Source organism: Cherax quadricarinatus, chromosome 38 (genome assembly GCF_038502225.1).
Source record: "Cherax quadricarinatus isolate ZL_2023a chromosome 38, ASM3850222v1, whole genome shotgun sequence".
In the NCBI taxonomy this organism is placed as follows: Eukaryota; Metazoa; Arthropoda; class Malacostraca; order Decapoda; family Parastacidae; genus Cherax; species Cherax quadricarinatus.
This window is the reverse complement of record NC_091329.1, coordinates 20,472,825-20,487,824: the sequence shown is the minus strand read 5'-3', so window position 1 is coordinate 20,487,824 and position 15,000 is coordinate 20,472,825. Positions and strand designations below refer to the sequence as shown.

Genomic DNA, 15,000 nt, shown 5'->3' with positions numbered 1-15,000 from the left:
AAGGGCACTGTAATAAATCAGAGAATACCTAACAGGGAGGCAACAGCGAGTCATGGTCTGTGATGAAGTATCATAGTGGGAGCCTGTGACAAAGCGGGATCCCACAGGGGTCAGTCCTAGGACCAGTGCTATTCTTGGTATATGTGACTGACATGACGGAAGGGAGAGACTCGGAAGCATCCCTGTTTGCAGATGATGTGAAGTTAATGAAGAGAATTAAATCAGATGCAAACCAGACAGGTCTACAAAGAGACCTGGACAGGCTGGACACGTGGTCCAGCAACTGGCTCCTAGAATTTAACCCTGCCAAATGCAAAGTTATGAAAATCGGAAAAGGGCAAAGACCACAGACAGTATAGGCTAGGAAGCCAAAGACTGCAAACCCCACTCAAGGAGAAAGATCTAGGGGCGAGTATAATACCGAGTACGTCGCCAGAAGCACACATTAACTAGATAACTGCTGCAGCATATGGGCGCCTGGAAAACCTCAGAATAGCGTTCCGGTACCTCAGTAAGGAATCGTTCAAGACTCTCTACACTGTATGTCAGGCCCATACGGGAGTATGCAGCACCAGTTTGGAACCCACACCTGGTCAAACATGTCAAGAAATTAGAAAAAGTGCAAAGGTTTGCCACAAGGCTGGTTCCAGAGCTAAGGGAATGTCCTACGAAGAAAGGTTAAGGGAAATCGGTGTGACGACACTGGATGACAGGAGGGTCAGGGAAGACGAGACAACTACAAAATACTGCGTGGAATAGACAAGGTGGACAGACAGGATGTTCCAGAGATGGGACACAGAAACAAGGGGTCACAATTGGAAGTTGAAGACTCAGATGAGCCAAAGGGATGTTAGGAAGTATTTTTTCAGTCACCGAGTTGTTAGGAAGTTGAATAGTCTGGCAAGTGATGTAGTGGAGGCAAGAACCATATATAGTTTTAAGACAAGGTATGATAAAAGCTCATGGAGCAGGGAGAGGGAGGACCCAATAGCAGTCAGTGAAGAGGCGGGGCCAGGAGCCGAGTCTAGACCCCTGCAACCACAATTAGGCGAGTACACACACACAAAAACACAAGTTCTGTATTTCTGCTGTACCAGTTTCCCCATTGAGGTATTTTTTTCATATTTCCAGTTGTATGTTTTATATACTTTTTTAACCTCTTGGAAAGAAAAGTGTTTTAAACAAGTTCTTTGTCTAGGCTCTTCAATGCCACTTTTGTTAGCAAGGTTACCCCCTGTTTGATAAAAAATATTAATGCAAGAATGAATAAACAAATTTGGGATGCAAGAAATAAGGAAGATATCAGCAATCAGAATTTTATCAATCTAATACAGGATGAGAATAGGGCAGTAAAAATAGTGATGGAGATCACCAATATACTTCAACTATGTTACACCAGCTGGAAATTGTGATTTCAACCTCTCCTCCTCTAGGTGCTCCATGGAAGAATTGGCCATGACCGCACTAAGTGGCAGGTGCATGGTTATCTCATACAAATGTTGGCATGAAGAGTTCATGAATTGTGTTGAGCTTTGCATTATTTTCAGCTACTTCTCCTTGACAACACTATGCCAACAATCAGAGCCAGCATAACTTATCTATAAATGAAACATCAGGAAGTTGAAACCTCACATCCCAGCTGGTGTAACCTGGCTGAGATATGTTAATACAAATGGTCTAGAAACCAATTTGTAGATCAAGGAGATTTGTGCAACATGTGATTATCTTAATTTTGAAGATGTTTTGCCAACCAGTGACCTGTCAGTCCAATACAGAGAAGACCTATGAAAGATATGAAGATGGAGTTTGAGGTAATCAATCCCTCAGCCTAGAGATCAGGGAGGTGTTCAAGTATCTGTGGGTTATCAATTAATTTTGATGGCATGTGTACTGGCAGAAGCTTTGATATCATCCCATCTCTAAAGGAGTGAATGTGCTCAGTCCATCAGAGACTACCTCAAACTCCCTCTTTACATCATCAGCCATTCATTGTATTGGAATTAAAGTCAGTGGTTGGTAAAAACTTCCCACAATAAAGATACTCAAGTAGGGCACAAGTGTCTCACTATCTTCATAACATCTTGGACCTCTTGATAATATACACAACTGTACTGCTAAATGCAAAACTAAAATAACCTACTCAGCTTCTAGCACTATTAAAGTTCTAGTATCTACAAGAACACAAGAAAACTAAAGTTAGGGCATGGTGTTGGCAGAAACTAAGTATAAACATACTCACTGTGTGATACACAAGCAAGAACAAGATATATTTCAGTCGCTGCTGAAAGCAAGAAAGGCATTCCCATATTCCATAACCCCAGGTTCCTGTGCCTCAGTCCATACAAAGAATAGTGCAGAATGTGGCACGAGTTGAGAATGCAGTTAAATATTAACAAAGAAGATTTGAAGGGAATCATAAGAGGCATTCACAAGACATCATACAGAAACTAATATCCAAACTTCAATAAAAATTGTACACAAGCACATTAAGTACGAAGTTGCTCAGCTGTTGTATTTTAAGTTATCAGTATGGAAGAGATGAAGCTAACCAGGTTCAGCACCCGGATATTATCACATAAAAAGCATTTAAATTTTTCCAGTTCTTCCACCCTCCTCTAAAACAGTAAATTGGTAGCTACACAGGCCAAAATTAATCCAAACCTTTCTCCAAGAAAGACTGACCAATTTTAGAAAAGAAAGTACAGTAAGTATTATTGAGCTTAGTGTACATAACACTGAATTTTTTAACAATGGTCTTGAGGACATACAGTTGCTATAGGCATATAAAAGTACACTGTTTAACCTAGGATAACCAAATAAAGGCAAACACTGACTTATTTCTTATCAGAAGAGACATTCTCCAATTATTTCACAGAATCCAACTTGACTAATAAAACTGATGCATTAAAAATTGCACAAATTAACATCAAGAGGTTATTTCCTTTGAGAAAAACACAGCACTAAAAGTTGACCAGAAAATGCATTTAGATACTGCACAGATTCCAACAAAATTTGCACCCACACGGCCTAATCCTATGAAACGTTCCATCCGTGTCATATAATGCATCAGCCAATAAAGACTGAAGCCATTCACAATTACTTTTAATCGGGAATATGCTAAATCCCTAAGGGTCATATAGAGCTTGTGGACCGAGAGGCATTCAAATTCGATTCAAGCAAAAGAAACAATTCTGTTCATTTTATCAAGCGCCCCTCACCAGCATCACGGCCAAATAATGCAATAATGTAAAATGATAAACAATTTCAAGATTAAAATTGGCAAAATGGCATTTACAGACTCCATTAAATATACCAACCTTTTTCTAAGTAGGATATACTAGAGTTGAAATTTTGAAGCTGTTAGACAAGCCTTTCTCCAGCTATCACACAAAATCAAAGATTGGCCTACATAACAGTGCATAGGGCACCCATGCATGCAAAAGGTTCTGTGACTTTTGCCCAAGAAACATTACACCAGCAATGAAAATTTGAAGACATAAGATGCTCTCAAGTAATAAATGAAAATTTGAGAAAGTAAAGACTGTTCTTAATAGTCTCCCTTGTTTAATTTGAAAAATCATAAATATTCATCTTTTGTTTTTTTTTTTTTAATTTTCTTTTATTTTATTTCAAAATCTCTTACAATCCTACAAGAACATACTTTTTTTTTGTAAGAAAATTTATTCTGATAAGTGCAAAAAAAAAAAAAAAAAAAAAAAAAAAAAAAAAAAAAGCCCAAAAATAATCCAAATTACTTCCAATTAAGATGCACCAGCATTTAGAGTTGGAAACCAATCAAAAAGATACTCTAGTTATTACATGGGAAATAATTTGCTTAATAAAATCAGCAAATAGAAATTTATGTAGCTCAAAGTGACAAGCTTTTTTTTTTTTTTTTTTTTTTTTTTAAACCAAGCTTTTATTAAAACAAAGCAGACCAATGGTAAAAATTTGAAATTGACCAGAAAAGGTCTTCAGTAACTGATCTGAGTCCCAGTCCAAATTTGTTAAAAATTTTTGTTAAAATTTCAAAATGGGGTATCATCCTTCATATAGAAGGCATTATCAATAATATTTTGAAGTTAACCAGAATCAGCATTCTTTAGTTACTAAATAAAAAATTATCACTTTTTCAATAAAATTGGCAAATGGGGCCATATCCCACCCCAAAACAAACCTTGCATTCAAGAAACCATGCCAGTGGTGAAAATTTGAATAAAATCAGCCAAGTCACTCTCCAATGATGACAGATTCCAATCATTCCAAGTTTTCTAAACTACTTATTGTACTACATCAACAAATCTGACTGCACACAAACAAAATCTAATACATATTATCCTGGCCCTATGATGCATCAGCCATTAAATAAAGAAGCCATTCATTATTATTATTATAATAAAAAAAACACTGAGCCACAAGGGCTAGAAGCCATTCAGAATTAATAAATTTATTTAATGTGATTTAACAGGAGTAAAAATGTCACATTACTGTATACTGTACGTAAAATAATCAAATCATCCCCTACACACTTTAATTTCACTCTCTGCTGTCAATGAATTAGGATGCATCTTTTCTGAATGCTTGAAAATACACCAAGGGTTTCCAAAGTTATCAAAGCCATTCCAGAATGCTGAGAATGGGTTCAACAACTTTGGTAACAGAGCACATGAACATAACTTAAAACAATCTGGTCCTTGTTACCATACACAACCATTAAAAATTTGAAGGCAATGAGGAAGTGTTAGAGCCAAGCAAAACAAATGCAAAAAATTGGAAGAAAAACAAATTTAGGCAACCTCTTAGGCATCCTCAAAGGGGGGATCTCTTAATATATTAATATCAATAATTTGGAATTTTGTTAGTCTTGAGCACCCATTCTTTCAGGAAATTCAATAGTGCCATACAAGTAATAACAAAAACCAATGAAGAAATACTAAAGTTTACAAAAGAAGGCCTGAGCTTGCTACCACCTGCAGCTCAAAACTGCCATCCCCACGAGCCCCTTTGGGGCGGGGCAGATGGCAGACCAGAGGCCTAGCTTCTCCCTACGAGCTCCGTGAGGGCGGGGAATGTGGCTAGGCCTGGGGACAGTTGGTCCCAAAGATGAGGGGGTACTTGTACCTCCTCCCATGGGAGACTTAAGTCTTGAGACACTCCCCAGATAGGGAGCCAAGGCCGGGTCACCACTACTTGGAAAAGACCCGGGCCGGGAGAATACCGGCGAAAAAAAAAAAAAAAAAAAAAAAAAAAAAACCACTAAAGTTTACATTAAAAATTGAGTGTGATCAGGATTGTAAGCTCTAGAAAAGATGTATGCCTTCAGCCGAAACTAACCTTTTCAGGGTCGGGACCCATGCTCTCAAACTTGCTCTCAGGGTCGGAAAATTTTCAAAAGCAAAAAAAATTTTTATCTTATGAAATGGTAGAGAATTTTTTTCTGGAGGTAATCAAACGAAAGTACAAAATTTTATCGAAAATTGAGAAAATTACTCTTTCGCGAATTTTGCAGTGTCAGCTATATTTACACATTGGCAAATTTGCCCACTTCGAGTCCTATTTTAGGCCAATTACATTGTTCCAGTCAACCAAATTCTTAGCTATTTTGCTAGTACATGTCTTCCATTCTACTGACTTAGTAAAAGAAATTGCCTATTCAACTATTTAAACTACCCAATAAAGTGATCAGAAATTGGTAATTTGGCCAATTTCACACAAAATTCAAGAAATGTCAATTTTAAAACAGGGTCCAAAATAAACAATGCAGACATTCTTGGCACTAAAATAACTCTCTGTTCATTAGTCATATCCTCAGGCCTCTATGTTATGCTGGCTTTCCATTTTGAATTTTTATTCACAAAAAATAGATATTTACCATTATGCAGACGATTGCAGTATTCTAATAATTGTATAAATAATGTCAATGAATTTGTAAATGCATATCAGATTGGCCAGACGGATGCATGTTAGACTGATGTCATTTGTGTACTCTTGAATATCAGCAAAAATCTAACATTTCCACTACTTTGAGCACAATTTCAAGCTACTTTCAGTCCTGAAAGCAATCAAAATCATCTCTACTTTGTAATTTATCTTCCATTCTATCAAACAAGACCAAGAAACTGAGAATACAACAATAAAACCATACAAAAATACACTACAAAGTTGCAGCTTCCCCCCCCCCATAATGCACTGCTTGCAGCAGGATTTTTTTATACTGTGCACACTTACTGCATAGATGCATTCATTCATATGTAGGTCTAAATTTACCACTCACAGCTTATCTGAGCGAGCCGAGCTCATGGCGTAGTACTATGGGTCCAACATTGGCTTCAAAGCCGTAGAACAGGACCCACACCGAAAGGGTTGAAGCATGAACAGATTCTAGAATCTTAACAGACCCTAGCAACCTGTTGAATAATCTAGGGGCTAATAAAGAAAGGCTCAAATTTACCGCTCACAGTTTATATGAGCGAGTTGAGCTCATCACATAGTACTACAGCATGGCAAGTGAATCCAAGGTGTAGTACTACAGCACAGTCAGCTAAAGGGGTTAACTAAGGAAATTACAGCAATGATTAACATCAATCTTTAAATGAAAGAGATAGCAAATAACCAAGCCATTCACAGGAAACTGTAGATAGAAAATTGTTTTTTGGCCATGCTGATAAAGAAATCAAAAAAAGATCAGAGAAAAAGAAAAAAATCATACTACCAAGTTGACAAAGTGCTTAGATAATTTCAATATTAGAGACCATATAGCAAGATGCGGAACGAGAAAACACAAGAAATTAAGAGAAAAATTAACAGTCACAAGTTAATCAAAAGAAATAAGAAAAAGGAAATTCTCCTAAGAACATTAGGCAAGACCTTTTAAAAGAGTACAGGGTAAAAAATAAAGGAATTTATAAACACTGCTACATGGTACAATGATTCCTTTACAGAGTAATAGGGCCATGCCAGTCTTACAAATCAGTGCTCAAAGATAATAGCACAAGATAGTTATAAACCAAACCCTTTCTCCCATATAAATTACTAAATTTAAAAAGAGAAACTTTCGTTTTTTTTTTTTTTGGGGGGGGGGGGGGGGGGCCCACCCTGCCTCGGTGGGATACGGCTGGTTTGTTGAAAAGTTATAAACCAGATTATAACGCGAGCCAGTAAAAAACAGCTTAGATTTTTCAAGTACTGTAAAAACAAATTGAGCAATTTCAAAAAGATTAGAGCTAAAGGACATTATGAACATGAAACCCAATATACTAAACAGGAAAACCATATTTTAAACAAAGCTGTATTTGAGAGAAGCTACTCGTGTGGAGAAGTGTGTGTGGTTAGAGAAGGGTGGAAATGTTTATTTGGATAAAAACCAGTCAGATCTATTATAGCAATATTCATGGGGAAGCACTAAATCCATAAGCAATCAATTACTTATTGCCCTTTTGGTCTTAAGATAGGCTTAAGCCTGAGTTTTCCCAAAATGCTCTGCATACCAGGGAGTTTCTTCATGCACATCTGTCACTTGTCTCTGTACAAACAATACATCGTGCTGAAAAAAAATTTGATTATAAGGGCCACAGTGCATGGGGAATGAAATGGATGAAGGCAGGAGGGAAAAGAGAAGGGATAATCAGTTTTGACAAACAGAAAACTTTAATTTCTTAGAGCAATATCTATAAAGAATCCTTCAACAGCATCAAGGCATCTTCCTTTAGGGAATATTTTAACTTTTGCTCAATTTATAAAAAAAATTAAACTAGATCACAAGCATTTTTTCTTTACTACATTGTACTGCATATTAATATGATTCACTGTAGTGAAACCACATGATTATTTTTTTTTGGGCAGATTAAGAGAAAACTCAAGCAATACCTTAATATTGATGGCTTCCTTGGCTTCATCTCTCTCTCTAAGGGAAGTAATCCACTCTTCATCACACTGGTAGCCTGTGAGAGCAGCAGCCAGGTCTCTCATGAAGGTGGCAACATCACTCACCACAGCAACACTTGGCTTCCAAAACATATCTGAATTCTGAAATACGAACATTAATTCTTTATAAGAAAGTATGCATTAGTGTTTTTCGGCAACTATCATCTCACTGAAATCCAGTTTGAATTATATTTGCCAGTGGTTTTTTTTTGGACTTTCAATCCTTTGGGTGGTCTCAGACCAGGCCTCCTAAACTGGACAGAAAAAACTGCAGGAATATGAACTATTAAGAAATATACAGGAAAGTATATACAAGCATATGGGGTCCATGTTTGTAAGATTCATGGCACATTATCAAACTTTTTTTTATTCACATTTTAAAATTCTTGGCAACCTGTGCTCTCTGCACTGGTGGACTAGCCAACACATACCAATATTCAATGTACTCTATGGAAAAAAGCTAAAATATACACAGAAATATCAACCCCAGTCAGTGTTTGAACCCAGGCCACCAGATCTCCACAAGTGTAGCTAACTAACACACTGCTAACATAAATCCCTCAGATGCCTCAACTTTGGGTGACCAGCAGGAATGTTTGTTAGCCATGTTTTCACCATGAGACCCTCTAAAGGAGGGGTTCGGGATATTAGCAGTTTGAAGGGATATGTTGTGCATCTTTATACATTTTTTTTTTTTTTTCAACAAGTCGGTCGTCTCCCACCGAGGCAGGGTGACCCAAAAAAGAAAAAATCCCCAAAAAGTAAATACTTTCATCATCATTCAACACTTTCACCACACTCACACATTATCACTGCTTTTGCAGAGGTGCTCAGAATACAACAGTTTAGAAGCATATACATATAAAGATACACAACATATCCCCCTCCAAACTGCCAATATCCCAAACCCCTTCTTTAAAGTGCAGGCATTGTACTTCCCATTTCCAGGACTCAAGTCCGACTATATGAAAATAACCGGTTTCCCTGAATCCCTTCACTAAATATTACCCTGCTCACACTCCAACAGATCGTCAGGTCCCAAGTATCATTCGTCTCCATTCACTCCTATCTAACACGCTCATGCACGCTTGCTGGAAGTCCATGCCCCTCGCCCACAAAACCTCCTTTACCCCCTCTTTCCAACCCTTTTGAGGACGACCCCTACCCCTCTTTCCTTCCCCTATAGATTTATATGCTTTCCATGTCATTCTACTTTGATCCATTCTCTCTAAATGACCAAACCACCTCAACAACCCATCTTCTGCCCTCTGACTAATGCTTTTATTAACTCCACACCTTCTCCTAATTTCCACACTCCGAAATTTCTGCATAATATTTACACCACACATTGCCCTTAGACAGGACATCTCCACTGCCTCCAACAGTCTCCTCGCTGCTGCATTTACCACCCAAGCTTCACATCCATATAAGAGTGTTGGTACTACTATACTTTCATACATTCCCTTCTTTGCCTCCATAGATAACGTTTTTTGACTCCACATATACCTCAACGCACCACTCACCTTTTTTTCCACCTCATCAATTCTATGATAAACCTCATCCTTCATAAATCCATCCGCTGACACGTCAACTCCCAAGTATCTGAAAACATTCACTTCTTCCATACTCCTCCTCCCCAATTTGATATCCAATTTTTCTTTATCTAAATCATTTGATACCCTCATCACCTTACTCTTTTCTATGTTCACTTTCAACTTTCTACCTTTACACACATTCTCAAACTCATCAACTAACCTTTGCAATTTTTCTTTAGAATCTCCCATAAGCACAGTATCATCAGCAAAAAGTAACTCAATTCCCATTTTGAATTTGATTCCCCATAATTTAATCCCACCCCTCTCCCGAACACCCTAGCATTTACTTCTTTTACAACCCCATCTATAAACACATTATATAATCATGGTGACATTACACATCCCTGTCTAAGACCTACTTTTACCGGGAAGTATTCTCCCTCTCTTCTCCACACCCTAACCTGAGCCTCACTATCCTCATAAAAGCTCTTAACAGCATTTAGTAACTTACCACCTATTCCATATACTTGCAATGTCTGCCACATTGCTCCTCTATCCACTATCATATGCCTTTTCTAAATCCATAAATGCAATAAAAACTTCCCTACCTTTATCTAAATACTGTTCACATATATGCTTCAATGTAAACACTTGTTCTACACATCCCTTACCCACTCTGAAGCCTCCTTGCTCATCCGCAATTCTACATTCTGTCTTGCCTCTAATTCTTTCAATTATAACTACCGTATACTTTTCCTGGTATACTCAGTAAACTTATTCCTCTATAATTTTTACAATCTCTTTTGTCCCCTTTCCCTTTATATAAAGGGACTATACATGCTCTCCACCAATCCCTAGGTACCTTCCCCTCTTTCATACATTTATTAAACAAAAGTACCAACCACTCCAACACTATATTCCCCCCCCCCCCTGCTTTTAACATTTCTGTCATGATCCCATCAGTTCCAGCTGCTTTACCCCCTTTCATTCTACGTAATGCCTCACGTACCTCCACCAGACTTACATTCTGCTCTTCTTCACTCCTAAAAGATGGTATACCTCCCTGGCCAGTGCATGAAATTACCGCCTCCCTTTCTTCCTCAACATTTAAAAGTTCCTCAAAATATTCTCGCCATCTACCTAATACCTCCCTCTCCCCATCTACTAACTCCCCTACTCTGTTTTTAACAGACAAATCCATACTTTCCCTAGGCTTAACTTGTTTAACTCGCTCCAAAATTTTTACTTATTTTCATTAAAATTTCTTGACAGTGCCTCTCCCACTCTTTCATCTGCTCTCCTTTTGCACTCTCACCACTCTCTTCACCTTTCTTTTACTCTCCATATACTCTGCTCTTCTTATAACACTTCTGCTTTGTAAAAACCTCTCGTAAGCTACCTTTTTCTCTTTTATCACACCCTTTACTTCATCATTCCACCAATCACTCCTCTTTCCTCCTGCCCCCACCCTCCTATAACCACAAACTTCTGCCCCACATTCTAATACTGCATTTTTAAAACTATTCCAACCCTCTTCAACCCCCCCACTACTTATCTTTGCACTAGCCCACCTTTCTGCCAATAGTCGCTTATATCTCGCCCGAACTTCCTCCTCCCTTAGTTTATACACTTTCACCTCCCTCTTACTTCTTGTTGCCACCTTTTTTCCCATCTACCTCTTACTCTAACTGTAGCTACAACTAAATAATGATCCGATATATCAGTTGCCCCTCTATAAACATGTACATCCTGGAGCGTACCCATCAACCTTTTATCCACCAATACATAATCTAACAAACTACTTTCATTACGTGCTACATCATACCTTGTATTTTTATTTATCCTCTTTTTCATAAAATATGTATTACTTATTACCAAATTTCTTTCTACACATAGCTCAAAGGCTCCCCATTTACATTTACCCCTGGCACCCCAAATTTACCTACTACTCCCTCCATAACATTTTTACCCACTTTAGCACTGAAATCCCCAACCACCATTACTCTCACGCTTGATTCAAAACTCCCCACGCATTCACTCAACATTTCCCAGAATCTCTCTCTCTCTCCTCTACACTTCTCTCTTCTCCAGGTGCATACACGCTTACTATAACCCACTTTCCACATCCAATCTTTATTTTACTCCACATAATCCTTGAATTTATACATTTGTAGTCCCTCTTTTCCTGCCATAGCTTATCCTTCAACATTATTGCTACTCCTCCTTTAGCTCTAACTATTTGAAACCCCTAGCCTAATCCCATTTATTCCTCTCCATTGAAACTCCCACCCCCTTCAGCTTTGTTTCACTTAAAGCCAGGACATCCAGTTTCTTCTCATTCATAACATCCACAATCATCTCTTTCTTATCATTTGCACAACATCCACGCACATTCAGACTTCCCACTTTGACAATTTTCTTCTTATTCTTTTTAGTAATCTTTACAGGAAAAGGGGTTACTAGCCCATTGTTCCCGGCATTTTAGTTGACTTTTACAACACGCATGGCTTACAGAGGAAAGATTCTTATTCCACTTCCCCATGGATATAAAAGGAAAAGTAATAAGACCAAGAACTATTAAGATTAAATCAAAGAAAACTCAGATGAGTGTGTATAAATAAACGTGTACATGTATGTGTAGTGTGACCTAAGTGTAAGTAGAAGTAGCAAGACGTACCTGTAATCTTGCATATTTATGAGAGACAAAAGACACCAGCAATCCTACCATCATATAAAACAATTACAGGCTTTCGTTTTACACTCACTTGGCAGGACGGAAGTACCTCCCTGGGTGGTTGCTGTCTACCAACCTACTATACTATACTATACTTATACGTATATGCTTCTAAACCGTGTTCTGAGCACCTCTGCAAAAACAGTGATTATGTGCGAGTGAGGTGAAAGTGTTGAATGATGAAAGTATTTTCTTTTTGGGGATTTTTTCTTTCTTTTTGGGTCACCCTGCCTCAGTCGGAGACGGCAGACTTGTTAAAAAAATAAAAAAAAAATACGTACAGAATGAGAATGAACTAGCTGGGAACCACACTTAAGGCTCACTGGTTTGCCCAGCTTAGTGAGAAAGCATGGGTAGAGTTCATACTGGCCACTAACGGTTACAAGATATCGGTGACCAAGTGGTTTACATCAATTTATCAGTTAGTTACACTTGTGGAGAGCCATTGGCTTGGGTTTGAATCCTGATCTACTGCAATTTAATAATTTTTATACACACACACACCCCAACATATGCAATTTAACCCTTTCAGGATTGAGAGAACCTCTCCTAAACTTGTTCTCAGGGTTGAAAATTTAAAAAAAAAAAAAAAAAAAATTTTTATTATTTTTTTTTTTTTATCACACTGGCCGATTCCCACCAAGGCAGGGTGGCCCGAAAAAGAAAAACTTTCACCATCATTCACTCCATCACTGTCTTGCCAGAAGGGTGCTTTACACTACAGTTTTTAAACTGCAACATTAACACCCCTCCTTCAGAGTGCAGGCACTGTACTTCCCATCTCCAGGACTCAAGTCCGGCCTGCCGGTTTCCCTGAACCCCTTCATAAATTACTTTGCTCACACTCCAACAGCACGTCAAGTATTAAAAACTATTTGTCTCCATTCACTCCTATCAAACACGCTCATGCATGCCTGCTGGAAGTCCAAGCCCCTCGCACACAAAACCTCCTTTACCCCCTCTCTCCAACCTTTCCTAGGCCGACCCCTACCCCGCCTTCCTTCCACTACAGACTGATACACTCTTGAAGTCATTCCGTTTCGTTCCATTCTCTCTACATGTCCGAACCACCTCAACAACCCTTCCTCAGCCCTCTGGACAACAGTTTTGGTAATCCCGCACCTCCTCCTAACTTCCAAACTACGAATTCTCTGCATTATATTCACACCACACATTGCCCTCAGACATGACATCTCCACTGCCTCCAGCCTTCTCTTCGCTGCAACATTCATCACCCCATGCTTCACACCCATATAAGAGCGTTGGTAAAACTATACTCTCATACATTCCCCTCTTTGCCTCCAAGGACAAAGTTCTTTGTCTCCACAGACTCCTAAGTGCACCACTCACTCTTTTCCCCTCATCAATTCTATGATTCACCTCATCTTTCATAGACCCATCCGCTGACACGTCCACTCCCAAATATCTGAATACATTTACCTCCTCCATACTCTCCCTCCAATCTGATATTCAATCTTTCATCACCTAATCTTTTTGTTATCCTCATAACCTTACTCTTTCCTGTATTCACCTTTAATTTTCTTCTTTTGCACACCCTACCAAATTCATCCACCAATCTCTGCAACTTCTCTTCAGAATCTCCCAAGAGCACAGTGCCATCAGCAAAGAGCAGCTGTGACAACTCCCACTGTGTGCGATTCTTTATCTTTTAACTCCACGCCTCTTGCCAAGACCCTCGCATTTACTTCTCTTACAACCCCATCTATAATTATATTAAACAACCACGGTGACATCACACATCCTTGTCTAAGGCCTACTTTTACTGGGAAAAAATTTCCCTCTTTCCTACATACTCTAACTTGAGCCTCACTATCCTCGTAAAAACTCTTCACTGCTTTCAGTAACCTACCTCCTACACCATACACTTGCAACATCTGCCACATTGCCCCCCTATCCACCCTGTCATACGCCTTTTCCAAATCCATAAATGCCACAAAGACCTCTTTAGCCTTATCTAAATACTGTTCACTTATATGTTTCACTGTAAACACCTGGTCCACACACCCCCTACCTTTCCTAAAGCCTCCTTGTTCATCTGCTATCCTATTCTCAGTCTTAATTCTTTCAATAATAACTCTACCATACACTTTACCAGGTATACTCAGCAGACTTATCCCCCTATAATTTTTGCACTCTCTTTTATCCCCTTTGCCTTTATACAAAGGAACTATGCATGCTCTCTGCCAATCCCTAGGTACCTAACCCTCTTCCATACATTTATTAAATAATTGCACCAACCACTCCAAAACTATATCCCCACCTGCTTTTAACATTTCTACCTTTATCCCATCAATCCCGGCTGCCTTACCCCCTTTCATTTTACCTACTGCCTCACGAACTTCCCCCACACTCACAACTGGCTCTTCCTCACTCCTACAAGATGTTATTCCTCCTTGTCCTATACACGAAATCACAGCTTCCCTATCTTCATCAACATTTAACAATTCCTCAAAATATTCCCTCCATCTTCCCAATACCTCTAACTCTCCATTTAATAACTCTCCTCTCCTATTTTTAACTGGCAAATCCATTTGTTCTCTAGGCTTTCTTAACTTGTTAATCTCACTCCAAAACTTTTTCTTATTTTCAACAAAATTTGTTGATAACATCTCACCCACTCTCTCATTTGCTCTCTTTTTACATTGCTTCACCACTCTCTTAACCTCTCTCTTTTTCTCCATATACTCTTCCCTCCTTGCATCACTTCTACTTTGTAAAAACTTCTCATATGCTAACTTTTTCTCCCTTACTACTCTCTTCACATCATCATTCCACCAATCGCTCCTC

At 38.7% G+C, this 15,000-nt stretch overlaps 1 protein-coding gene across 3 annotated transcripts in view; it reads right to left on the bottom strand.

Moving 5' to 3' along the window:
• LOC128693038 (2-hydroxyacyl-CoA lyase 2) overlaps positions 1-15,000 on the bottom strand; it is an 89,927-nt gene that overhangs the window by 20,381 nt on the left and 54,546 nt on the right. For all 3 annotated transcript variants that reach the window (XM_053782533.2, XM_053782529.2, XM_070092149.1), the window contains exon 10: positions 7,867-8,025. In XM_053782533.2, coding sequence (XP_053638508.2) covers positions 7,867-8,025 — 159 coding nt within the window. The remainder of the gene's footprint in view (positions 1-7,866; positions 8,026-15,000) is intronic.